General features: G+C 48.3%; 1 protein-coding gene across 4 annotated transcripts in view; it reads right to left on the bottom strand.

Moving 5' to 3' along the window:
• The window catches only part of ADCY2 (adenylate cyclase 2), a 434,119-nt gene that overhangs the window by 404,546 nt on the left and 16,821 nt on the right, over nt 1–12,752 (bottom strand). For all 4 annotated transcript variants that reach the window (XM_036848640.1, XM_036848639.1, XM_036848641.1 and 1 more), the window contains exon 2: nt 9,424–9,621. In XM_036848640.1, the coding sequence (XP_036704535.1) occupies nt 9,424–9,621 (198 nt within the window). The remainder of the gene's footprint in view (nt 1–9,423; nt 9,622–12,752) is intronic.

Raw genomic sequence — 12,752 nt, 5'->3', positions numbered from 1 at the left:
GTAGGTGGGAGGGGAGAGGGATATATGTATGCATTTGGCTGATTCACTTTGTTGTACAACAGAAACTAACACAACTTTGTAAAGCAATTATACTCCAAAACAGATATTAAAAGAAAAAAACAATGAAAGAATATGGTCCCTCTTGGTAAATGTTCCACATGCGTTTAAAAGAACACATATTCTGCATTGTTGGCTGGAGAGCTCTATAAACATCAATTAGATCAATTTGTTTGGTAATACTTTGTGAATCTCCTACATCCTTATTGATTTTCTTTCTTATTGTCCCATCTGTTATTGAGATAGCGTGTTTCAATCTCTGAGTTAGATATGGGTTTTCGCATCACCTATTTTTTTTTTTTTTTTTAAATAATTTTTATTTTTATTTATTTATGGCTGTGTTGGGTCTTCGTTTCTGTGCGAGGGCTTTCTCTAGTTGTGGCAAGCGGGGGCCACTCTTCATCGTGGTGCGCTGGCCTCTCACTATCGCGGCCTCTCTTGTTGCGGAGCACAGGCTCCAGACGCGCAGGCTCAGTAATTGCGGCTCACGGGCCCAGTTGCTCTGCGGCATGTGGGATCTTCCCAGACCAGGGCACGAACCCGTGTCTCCTGCATTGGCAGGCAGATTCTCAACCACTGCGCCACCAGGGAAGCCCAGCATCACCTATTTTGCATCTCTCTTATTAGGCATATAAGTATTTGGAACTGTTAGGTCTTCTTGATGAACTGATTCCCTTTGCATCAGGAACTCTCTGTCACTGGTGCTTGCTCTCCAGACCTTGTGCCAGGAATTAATCCATTTGCTCTTTCCCAGAGGTCCTTCCTCGGGCCTGTGGTAGGTTTCTCCCCTGCGTGTGCGAGTCGGTGCTCAGGCGGAAAGTCAAGGTACTTTCTGCAAACCTCCGGAGCTCCCTCTCTCTCTCTAGTTCTCTCCTCTCTCTTCCTAGGTTTTCTGTCCCGAGAATTTCAGCACCTTTGCCTTTCCAAACTCTAGTTTCTGGTTTCTCAACTCTGTGAAATTGCTGGGCGAGGATGATGTTAGTCGCTGCTGAGAAAAGGAAATCTGAAACACCAAATACTGGGGAAGCTAAGTGAGGTGTTGCTTAGCAACTCTTAATAGGAAACAATTTAAACTCGGGATGTATTTTTTTCCTGAGAACTTGCTGCTCCAGCCTGGAGTCTAGAATTCACTCCCCTTCACGTCAGCAGCTCCCCTGCACTCACACACACAGTCCGAACAGGACAATCACAGGTTATATTATTCACCAGTTCCCGTAAGTATGTTTCTTTGGATATAACAACAGCATCCAAGATCCAAGGCCAAAGTAGCTGGAATTCTATGACAAACACAGCGTTTTATCAAATCATTTGGCAAATACGAGGGACATGAAGCAGGAAGCCCTAAGATAATCACCATCAAAAATGTCTCCATTTAAACAGAGTTAGTAACAGATGTTTTGGAAGCCTACAGAACATTTTTCCTCCCTTGTAAAGTTCCAGCTCTTTCAGGAAAACACTACAAACTCCAGATTACTGTCATGATTCCTTCTTCTGACCACACACTGACTTCCCCAGAGGCCCTGATTGCTGCACACACAGGACCAGCTTCCTTATGATGGTGGCCACCCCCTAGGACACGAGTGCCTTACTGGAAGAGCCAGTATCCCAGGAAATGGTCCTTTGAGCCTAAGGGGTTTTTCCTACAGGGAAGAAAGGGACTGATTACTGGTACACAGATGCTAAGACAGACCCAGATGAGAAAACCAGCAGAAAGAAGTGTAATTACAGGGAATCTGTTAATAAGGGAGTTATGTTCATTTCAGTATGAAAGCAATCATTGATTTCCAAACAGTAATGCTGACTAATATGGGCACACAGACATTTGTTCCTTGGGCCGAAATGTCCCGTTTCTCTTACTGACTCGTCTGATGAATGAAAATACCTCCAACTGGGAAAATCACTAGCAATTCAGAACAGTGATGTGATCAATTTTTTGGCATCTCTGAAGCAACAGCTCCCACCCCATGAAGTTTTTCCAAACAACATGTAACAGACAGAACAATGCAGAATTCTCCAGTGTGCCCCCTTCCTCGTCACATAATAATCTGTCATTTGCTGAGGCACCACAGGAAACACCCCACAGTCACCAATGACGAGGCACAGAGGAAGATGATGTGTGATGATCACGCATGGTGCCAGAATGTCATGTTCAAATTCTGGCTCTCTTCCTAATTGTGTGACTTTGGGAAAGTTGCTTAACCTCTCTGGGTTTCAGTTTTCTCATCTTCAAGTTGCACGTAATAATAGTAGTGACGTCGCAGGGTTGTACAGATCAGGAAGGCATGTATGTAAAGTAATTGAACGGTGCCTGGAGCAGGGAAGAACCAGGACCGCGGAAGTGTCTTCTATCCTGACCGCGGAGGAGGGGACCAGCAGACAGATATGTTATGCGTGCACTCGTTCAATTAGTTCCTCAAGTATTTGCGTTGTGATCCCCATGCACGTGACACTGTGCTGCACACTGGGAACAGAGCAGCAAACAAAAATGCCTCCGAGGCCACCCAGCCTTTAAAACGTATGTTGATGTGGGCATGGGGTGGAGGGAGGACCGCAAAAGCTCAGAGGCGAGAACGACCGCATCCCTTCCATTGCCAGAAAACAGCTTGATGGAGATGCCAATCTTTAAGTACCAGGGCTTATGCTCCTCTAAAGAAAAGCACGGGAGGAGAGAAAAGAAGAGGAAGCACGGAGATTGTTCCAGAAACAGCAGCAGACTTGTCTCTTCAAGCAAGGCCACGGCTGGGAAGCCCCGGTGAGGGTGGTGATAAATCCCCAGTTCACTGCACAGCCTGTGTGGTTTTCACAACACTCCGGCTGGGAAGGAACGGTAGAGAGAATACAGCAATGCCACCTCCGTGCTCAACAGCCAGAAATATGTGGGGATCTCAAAATAACTTCACTTGGGGCTGTGTCCAGCTGTGCTGCACTTCCTTAAAATTCACATTTCATCAGTACATTTCTTGCCATTATTAAAAAAGAAAAAAAGAGGGGTTTAGAAAATCCCTACATCTTTGTTGTTAAATGAAATAATTTTTATATTACTTTTAACTTTTCTCAGATATGTTCTTCTTCATATTAAGTCCAAAATGTCCCCTAAGAAATCAACCTTGGTGCACAAAAGCATACAGAGATGGCTTTCTTGGATACTTAGGAACAGGCTGGATTTCTCCTCTCACTCATATGCTACTAGGTTCTTCCAGGAGTAAATACATTCTTTAATAGCTCTCCAAGTGACTGCACTTGAAAACTGACTCTGTGCCATTTCAAAACCTATGAGAGGCCTTGCTTTTCTTTCATTCTCACCCATTTTCAATTAAAAAAAGATGTTTGAACACTGACGTCCTGTTTTTGTAGGAAAACATACACAGGTACATGGTGAATGTCTGGCATCCTTTCAGGTAATAGGGCAAAGAAAGTCTCTTCTTCCTGGAGCAAAATGTTAGCCTTTCACATTGGTAATTTAACAGATCTATACAGTAACTGCAGCCTGGTCTCCCTGCCAAGGCGGAAATGGGGTTGTCAGAAATGGAAGTTTTTATTTAACTCTAGTCAATGGGCTCTTAATACAAGGGAAGCAGAACTCTGAAATCAAATGCAAATAGGACTCACTCTCTGGTCCTCACTTGGCCAACCCAGTGGCTACAGGCTAACATCAGCCATCGTAGGCGACTGCCTTCCTGCCCTGCCACCTTCTCAACGTCTTCTCATCTCAGAGGGAAGGACCTAAGTCAGGGGTTTTCAGCTGAGATGGAATGGATTTGTCTTGATAGAGAGTCATAAATTAAAACATCACCTAAATGTTTAGGCTGCACTAAGTAAACCAAAGACATTACAAAACTGTATCAGGCAAGAAAAGTGTCATCACGTCACTCAGGTAGAAACCCCAAAGAAGCACCTTCATTATTCAGACTGGCAGAGTAAACCAACCTAATGTGCAAACATTCGTTTATGATGCTGTGCTTGTTTACAAGGCAATGTGATCAATCACCAGCTTACTTTCTCTTTCTGTTCTGTTTATTCCAGCAGGCTATTCACACACAAGAATGTTTCTAATTCCCAGACACTGGTTTGAAAATGGGTCAAAAACCTCCACAGCATACATTTAATCCCAAGGTGGATTTGTGGTTTAAGCGAAGGTCGACATCAAGAGCAGCTGTCAGCTATCTAAGAGGGGGAAGTAAATATTAGAGCCGCAGAGGCCCCGAGATGGGACTGGCTTCCTGCAACAGGAGACCATCCTCTTAGGGAACAGTGTCTTCCCATGAAATAACATCTGTCATGAGTTGAATGGTGTCCCCCCCACGAAGATGTGTTCAAATCCTAACTCCCAGTACCTGTGATGTGACCTTACTTAAAACCAGAGCCTTTGCAAACATGGTCAAGTTAAGAAGAAATCACTGGGGTTCCCTAAGTCCAGTCTGATGGGTGTCCTTATAAGAAGCGAAGAGACACGGGGAGAAAAGTGCCACGTGATGACGGACGTTGCAGAGGTGTGTCTACAATCCACGGAACACAAGGTTACCAGCAGCCACATGAGGCTGGAAGAGGCAGGGAAGGATCCTGCCCTGGCGCCTTCAGGGGGAGCGTGGCCCTGCCCACATCTTGATTTCAGACGTCGGGCTCCAGAGCTGGGAGACACTATTTGTCAACCTCCATTAAGCCTCTTTCAACAGGACTTACCTATCAGGAAGGCCCTGTGCTCCAGAGGCCCTCAGACAGGAAGTACTGTCATGTCGTGTGGTGGCCCGGGCACGTGCAGAAGAGGGGACTGTGGGCCCCAGACACAGTGCCGCTGGTGCCTTAAAAAAAATGAAATAAAAATTATCCCCTTTCCTTTACCTAACAGAACAGAGGAAGCAGACACCTTGAATCCTCCTCTGCCGAGTTCAAAATTGTTCAAGTATTTTCAAACATTCAGAAAAAGAAGATAAGGTGCATCGACAGCCCCTCTACCATGTGAGCAATGGGGAGCTCGTCACAGCACACGGAGGGCATTTCAGCAAATCAGCCTGAGCCAGAAGCAGGCAGAGAATTTCCCTGCAAAATGCAGACGCTGCCACCGTAACAGCTGGAGCCCCAAACTCTGCAACTTACCAGCCGGCTTCCCTCTGAATGTTTGGAACCATCAACAGAATATCATTTTTAAATACTTTTTGTCCAGGAGGCAGCTGTGTGGAACAAATGTCAGCTGGGTTAGGATGCTGGCGGCAGAGGGTAGGAGGGGACTCCAAGCTGGGGGCACCTTGAGCTGAATTAAGATGAGAGGCCTCCACACGCAGTCAGGGCTGTGAGGGCAAAGCCACTGAAGTTCCGTCTTCCGTGTTTTCCTTATTTCCCCAGGGACCCCTTCCAAACCACACTGGTGACCAATCTCAAACCTGCCACCCTTTCCCCTGAGGGTATTTTCTCCAGGATGAAATCACTGAAATCACTCATCTTTGCCTGATCAAAACGGAACCGTCACTCTTAAGCTGTGCCCTGGCAACTCTACAATTCCACTTACTGAGGCTTTGAGAACTGGGTCTAAATTTAAAAGACAACAAGGGCGAGCACCTCAAAACACAGCGTTTCTCAGACTCAGCACTCCAGGCGTCCGGGGATGGATAATTCTTGGTGATGTTGCTGACCTGTGCATTGCAGGGCGTTTGTGGCATGTAGAGCAGCATCTACGGCCTCTACTCACTAGATGACCCCCAACCAGGCTGTGACAATCAAAGACGTTTCCAGACAGGGACGAATGTCCCCTGGGGGTGAAATCACTCCCTCTTGAGAACCATGGTATCACGGACCACAGTGGCCTCTGGAGTCAGAGCCCTGAGTTCAAATCTCCTGTTCTGCTCACCTGCAGCCCGGCCGGGAGCAAGGTACCACCCGTGTGGAAGCCTGGGCCCCTTGGGGAGCCTGGGTACCATGACGCCCACCCCATGGAGCTATGCAAGGATTGGATGGGTTTGTGTAAGGGAAGCACCCAGAACAGGGGTGGCACCGTCCAGACGACGTCCGTGCCGGCTGTTTCTATTCTGGTTTCTGCGCTGGAGCTGTTGATGGCCGAGATCTACACTCAACCCACCTGTACAGGGAGGAACCAGCCTCACCCAGAGGCAGCTCTGCCTTTGCCCTGGGCTCCCGGGAGGGGCAGCTCCAGGCCCCAGGAATGCCCCGCCTGAGAGGACTCTGTTTGCCTGGGGGCTTTGGCCAGCAGACCGTCCAAATGCGATTCACGAAGGATGCTCAGGGCCACGCGGTGTCAGCTCTGTCCACAGAGAGGCTGAGACCGACAGCCACGCAGGCGGCACGTGAGGAGTCCCAGTCAAAACCCCGGACACACAGGGCTCTGCGGACCCTTGCAGGCAGGCAGTATTCCCCATGCACCGCGCTACATGTTGCAGCCAGGAGGGAACAATGGAGGCTTTAGAACTGGCATTTCTCCTGCACACTCCCCTTGGCTGATGCTAATCTGTATTCTTTCTCTGTAAGAGACCACAACCATGAGTATTACAGCTTTCAGTGAGTTCTGAGTCCTTCTAGCAAGTGATTAAGCCTCGGGGTGGCCTTGGGACCCCCGAACTTGCCCTTGGCGTCAGCGGTGAGGGGCCCTGTGTGGACCGTCCCCGTCAGTGCAGCAGGTGATCTCCTGCATCCCCTCACAACAGTACTGTTCACGGAAACACCTTCTAGTGGGAACCATTCCTTGAGCTCACCTCCTCAAGCGCACGGAGCCTATTCTAACACTTCTGGAAGGTCAGCGTTCAGTGAGGGGCCTGCATCTGTGGTGCTGATACCAAAAGACGCCAGAGAGTAAACCTGGGGTCAATCTGGCAGAATAACTACATTTCAAGTCCCCTGCTGAAGGGGCAGGAGTAGCCGGGAGTGCTGGGCAGGATTTCAAGTTCCAGGGGAGGCACAGGGCCCAAAGTGCCCCTCTTCCGGCAAGAGGTATGAGCAGCCCTCCAGCGTGAGGCGTGCACCCTGGCCAAGCCCCCGGCTTAGAAACAGTGGCCAGCAATAGCCGCCACCGCCGAGCCCGGCTGTGGCCTTTTCTGGGCACCAAGCGCACACAGCTGTGCTCCTAGACGCCTGCCCAGGCCACCTGCCACATCAACGGGGCTGAGGCTGCACGCAGGAGCTCTCTCTGCCCAGGGCCCCGGCGGCATGAGGGTTAGGGTGGGATCACGGGTCGGGGGGTGAAGACTCCCAGTTCAACTTAAAGTCGGAAACAACAACATCAAAGCTGATGCCAAGAAACTGAGCCAACCAACTCAACACCTGGGGAACCGATCTGGAAAAAACGAAAGCAAAATGACTGTGAGATAGGTATGTTTAAGATGCTTAGAGAGATCTTGTACAAGCGGGCAGATAGCAGCAATAAAACCAAGGTGTATGTTATAAAACCAGCAGATAAGTGAAAACGGAACAAGTGCATACACACGCACACACAAATCCAACAACAACAAAGCTGAAAGTGAAAAACTACAGTCATCCACTAAGGAAAGCACTGCACAAGCAGCTCTGGGTGCTCCTACCGGCAGAGAATGCTCAGAGGTGCGAAGACACAGCAGCCGATGATGGTCAAATCCACCCCCCGACCCCGGAAGGAGTTTATATTCTTGCAGGGGAGACAGTTGATTAACAAAGAGAGGGGTATGTCACGTGCTCTGAGGTGCTGTAGATCATCACGAGTGCTACAGAAAAACAAGAAAGATGGGGGGTGGCCCGGTGGGGTGGCAGCTGGACCCCTGGGGAGGCTGCTCTGGGAAGGGGCCCGATGAGGTTAGTGAAAGTAACACTAGAGCTTTCACTGAACGTGACAAACTGATTCCGTAATTCACACGGAAAAGGAAGCTCAGAGAATTCTGAACAAAAGGAAACTGCCGTTCCAGGTAGTAAGGCTTCTTCTAAAACTGTTTTGTTAAAACAAGGTGGCACTGGTGCTAGGAGAGGCCACTGGGTCCACACCACAGAAAGCAAATGATGCTCTGAACCGGTTTTGTTTCTGTCCACGTGCACTGGTGTGAAGGCGGAGGGACCTCGGACCACACGTGCCGTCAATGGCAGCTGGGTGAGGGCGTGTGAAGGACAAAGGGGGGAGCGGGGGCGGGGAAGGAGCTGGCCGGAGTGTGGAGGCAGGGGTGGGGGGGGTGCCCAGCCCTGCAAGAGGCTTGAACGGGGGCGTGAGGCGGAGACGGCCAGGGGAGCTTCCCTGAGCACTGGGGCCTCTTCGGGGAGCTGCAGGAGAGGAAAGGCACTGTTTCCACCTGTGCTCACCATCACAGCACCCTTTAGAGCCAGAGGGACCAACCTGAGTTCACTTCGTCCAGCCTCTTCCTTTGCAGAAGAAACCGAGGCCCAAAGAGCATGATGGTTTGGCTGAGGTCACGGGACAGAATTCTCTGGAAACCTCATGCTTGGGCTCACCCAGCGCTCTCTCAGCTCAGGCACGTCAACCCTTTTGTGCGTTCCCATCTGGAACCTCTCTTCTCCGTTGGCCTCCACAGCAATTCACCCTCCCTGGTCCTCACCTCCTAATGACTTCTCCTCTATCCATCTGTGGTTCCCGTTCCTCTCCTACCCCGGGCTCTTGAGTCTCCACCAACTCAGGGACAGCCCTCCTGGTGCTCAGTTTCGTCTCTCCCTGGAGGGCGACAGAACCCCTTGGCTTCCATCACAAACTTGAAGCTAGCAACTAGCACAGCCCCATCTGCAGCTCACACCTGTGCCCTGGACGACCCAGCACCTGATCAAGCAGTCAGCAGGCTACAGCCTTGTGGCAGCAGTACACGGGGAAAAGCCCATTAGACTACATTCTCCTAAAGACCTAACATCCTCCGGACATAGCCATTTCCTAAGTCAAGAGCCTCCCCCGTTTCAACATGAAGAACTATGGGTCTCCCTATTGCTACGACGTTATCACGTTGATACAAAATCAGTATCACAGCCATCTGTCTGTAAGAAGGGAGATCCAGTCACTGAGAAGGAGTTCAAGGGCAATGACCAGTCTTTGAGACTTAGAGGCACAAAGTGGGGCTCCAGTCCCAGAGGGATTCCAGAATAATGGGAAACTCAGGGGTTAGAGGAGAACGGAGCTACCAAGACCAAGTGGTGAGAGGTGTAAACGCAGACTTAGCCATCAGAAGAAACACGTGACCATGTGAGCCCAGGCAGCACCCCAATGGCCAGCAGGTCTGAGGAGTTAAAACGGGTGCTGAGTGACTTCACCATGGGAACATCCCTGAGACAGCTGTTTCAGAAGACTTCCTTCTCAGCTATTGGTCTCCTGTTTACAGTTTAGGGCCAAGTTGACAGAACTTGGTATGTTACAGATCAAAGCACAGAAAAACAAACACAAAGAGCATTTCAACACCTTACCTGGTCCCAGGGAGAGACGGTGCCTCCAAAACACATGAACAAGTAGCCCATGGCCACGAGACAAATCCATATCACCAAAGAGAAAAGGCGGAGCAGCTTCTTAAACACTGACTCGATGCAGACGAGGATGAAGATAGCAAAGAAAATCGCCAGGGCAGTTGGAACTGTTATTAAAAATGCCACGTGGTCTTCAACTTCCTAAGGAGAGAAACAAAATATTGCAAAGGTACAATTTAGAAAACCCGTGGTACCCATGACTTGTTATCAGAATGTTATCAATGTTAATCAGTGTCGAAATATATCAGGTTTTAAAAGTGATTTCAGAAGTAAAACAGTTTGAACTTGTGAAAATTTAAGTTTCTTATTAAATAACCATGTTTTTCTATATAAATAACCCAGTATTGGATATTTAAATAATGCAAAACAGGCACGGCATCAAATTCAAATTTTCCCTGGTAAATGGAGAAATGGATTTCATTCAAAAGTGAATGCAAGAACACAGAAGGTACAGATAAAATAAGACAACCAACTTCACTGCCTGCACCAGAGGATCAGAAATACCCCAACTGTAGGAAATTAAGGCCTCCAAATGGATTTGAAATGTTTTATTTAAGAAAAAAACCTAAAAACTATCTCAGGCTCTCAAGGGAGAATTTTTTCTTTTAATGCACAGCAATTAATGTTTTAACGGGAACATGGGTTAATAGAAAAGGGTCTAGAAGATGAGAGAGCGGGAAATACTTAGAAGAATGTGTTAGTTTGCTAGTCTCCTTCCCCACCTCTCTTGGGCTCCAGTAGCAAAAAGAAAATGGACATTTATTATTGGCCTCTTACTAATGCATTTTTTAAAAATCCACATTTGCACACTAATACTCATTTTCTATTTATCTCTTTCTAGTTACACACCCCCTAAAAGGCACACTATTACAATTCTATACAATTTCACACAATGTAATAGACATCATACTTCCTTTGATTACCCAAGCCTGGATTTAGGCTTGAGCTTCTCCAAACATTATGCTGGAACCTTGCTCTGAACAGCACACACTATGGGATGGAACACAGTTTAAGATCTTTAATCCTCACCCAATATATTTAGTTGGTGAAATACTCAAAGGAGGTTCAGTCAAAAACCCATATGGCCGGGGCCCTAAGAAATTCCACTGAGGTTTTAGCGTATTAAAAGTTACAGTACAATCTGGCACGTATGGGGCTGGTCTTTCAAATACCAGAGCCTGGGGAAGCCTTCACGTTTTCTGGTTGGTACAGGGTTCACCCCGTGCCACGAGCATCTCTAACTTCACCCTGGAGATGCCCCCCCGCACCCCGTGCCCCCTTCAGATATCAGGCCACTAACCACAGGGAGAGCGGGAAGCAAAGCAGATCAGCCAAACCACCATACGGGGCCCAGGCTGACGCCCAGCAGAAGGAAAAGGGACCCAGGCCCACCCTCAATGCCTTCATTCCCCTTTCCTCTCTCTCCCAATTACTTGCATCAAGCGATACCCGGAAAAAAGGCAATCATAGCAAATACTCATGTCTATGTTTTTGTGCTAAGCACGCAGGTACATTAAGCCCTTTAACACAACAGCCCTATGGGGGTGGTGGGCACTGGTGCCTGCACTGTTCTACAGCTGAGAAGACGCACGGAAACCTGAACGGAAAGACGGTGCCAGGGTCGTGGAGCTGATGGGGAGAGAGCCAGGGCTCCAGCCCAGGGAGCTGGGGGCGGTCTGTTCCTGCAGACCCTTGCAGCAGAGCTCCGCACCCTGCTTGTGCAGAGATGATACACTAGACCAGGTGTGGCCAGTCCTTGAGGGGCCAAAAGAATCTGTTTCCACAACAGCCAGGAAACAGAAGGATCCAAAGGGATGTTCTTATAACCTCCCGCCATTGCTATTTTTGGCCACGATTAAGTGCCTAATTGTACTCTTACCCTCAGACACATGTTCCAATCATTGCAAAAAGGTGTCAGGTATCCACCAGTGCTCTCCAGCACGCAGGCACCACGGGTCGAGGTACACAGGGACCCGACAGGCTGTCTTCTGAAGACATCATATTTGAGACCACGATCGCTACACACATGGAGCCGTGAAAACCGATTTTATTTTAAACCTTCCCAAATGAAGTTAACTGAGCTGTGGACAGAAAGCTAACCAGTAAATAACCAGGACAGCTGTTTTCCTGGTGTGGCTTTTCACTTATTTCATTAACCCAGTAGGGCAGAAACAATCATTGACTTTATTGGCTCTGATTTCTCCAGAAAGACTGAAAATGGTGTGAAAATATGCGTGACTGTCTAGTGAAAATTAGTAGCTAAAGGAACAGAAAGTCTGTGATTGTGAGTCCTTCCAGGAAGAGGGGGACAAAGTACACTACCTGTAGGAGCTTTTTCTGTGCTTCTCTTTTTAAAAGATCCAACGGTAATCCAGTCGAAGACCCAATGCCTTATTGAGCTGCGTACATTATGTAATAAGACTTGATACACGGGTTTTGGTTTTAAATATTGGAGTCTCTATGTCACTTTTTTTCTTTTTTTTTTTAACTATCAGCGTCTTGATCACTGAGAAGTGACTAGTCTGGGCCGCAGGTGACCTCCTCCCTGGGCACAGAGGACACAGAGCCTGGGTCCCCTAATATTTTTACGGGCCCACAGAAATGTTTTAATTTCTTTCAAAATCAGAACAATGACAACCAAAAAACCCAAGATTCTAAGCTCAAAGGTTACATACGTCTCCATGCTAACCCAGCATAAACTATGATTGTGAATATACCTGTAGGGAGGAGGGGGCGGACAAAGGCCCTCAGTCCCTCCGTTGTAATCTGATCTGAGGGGGCTGGCGCCCCCGCTCACCAGATGCGCGGCATTCCCTGGTCCATCCCACACACCAGAGAAGGACCCCCAGCTCCAACCAGTGTCCCCAGCCTCAGTTGAGGGGACCAGATTCCCAGATGGCCAACGGCTTAAGACGGTCAGCCACTGCTCATGAGGCCAGTGGCCCTGACCATTGCAAAACCTGAGCCCACTGAAGAATCTGGGCTCTTCCAGAAAGAGAACAGCCACCAATTTATTCTGCTTTCTCCTTTTGAAGTCTAACTCCAAACATCTTAATATGGACTTCTCCACTAAATAGAATCTTTTATAAGGTTGTCAAGGAAAAAAACAGTACAGTATTCATTAAGAATGTGTAAGCTTATAAACCACATTCTTTCCTAGCCCCGCGTCTGAATCATGCGTTTTTCTTAAGGCTAATAAGTAAATGAAACAGCGGAACGCCCTCAGACCTTGAATTACACGGGCCTCCACCGTCCTTTATTCCGGCCCCAGT

The sequence above is a fragment of the Balaenoptera musculus genome, chromosome 3 (assembly GCF_009873245.2).
Source record: "Balaenoptera musculus isolate JJ_BM4_2016_0621 chromosome 3, mBalMus1.pri.v3, whole genome shotgun sequence".
NCBI lineage: Eukaryota > Metazoa > Chordata > Mammalia > Artiodactyla > Balaenopteridae > Balaenoptera > Balaenoptera musculus.
This window is presented reverse-complemented; position numbering and strand designations above follow the sequence as displayed.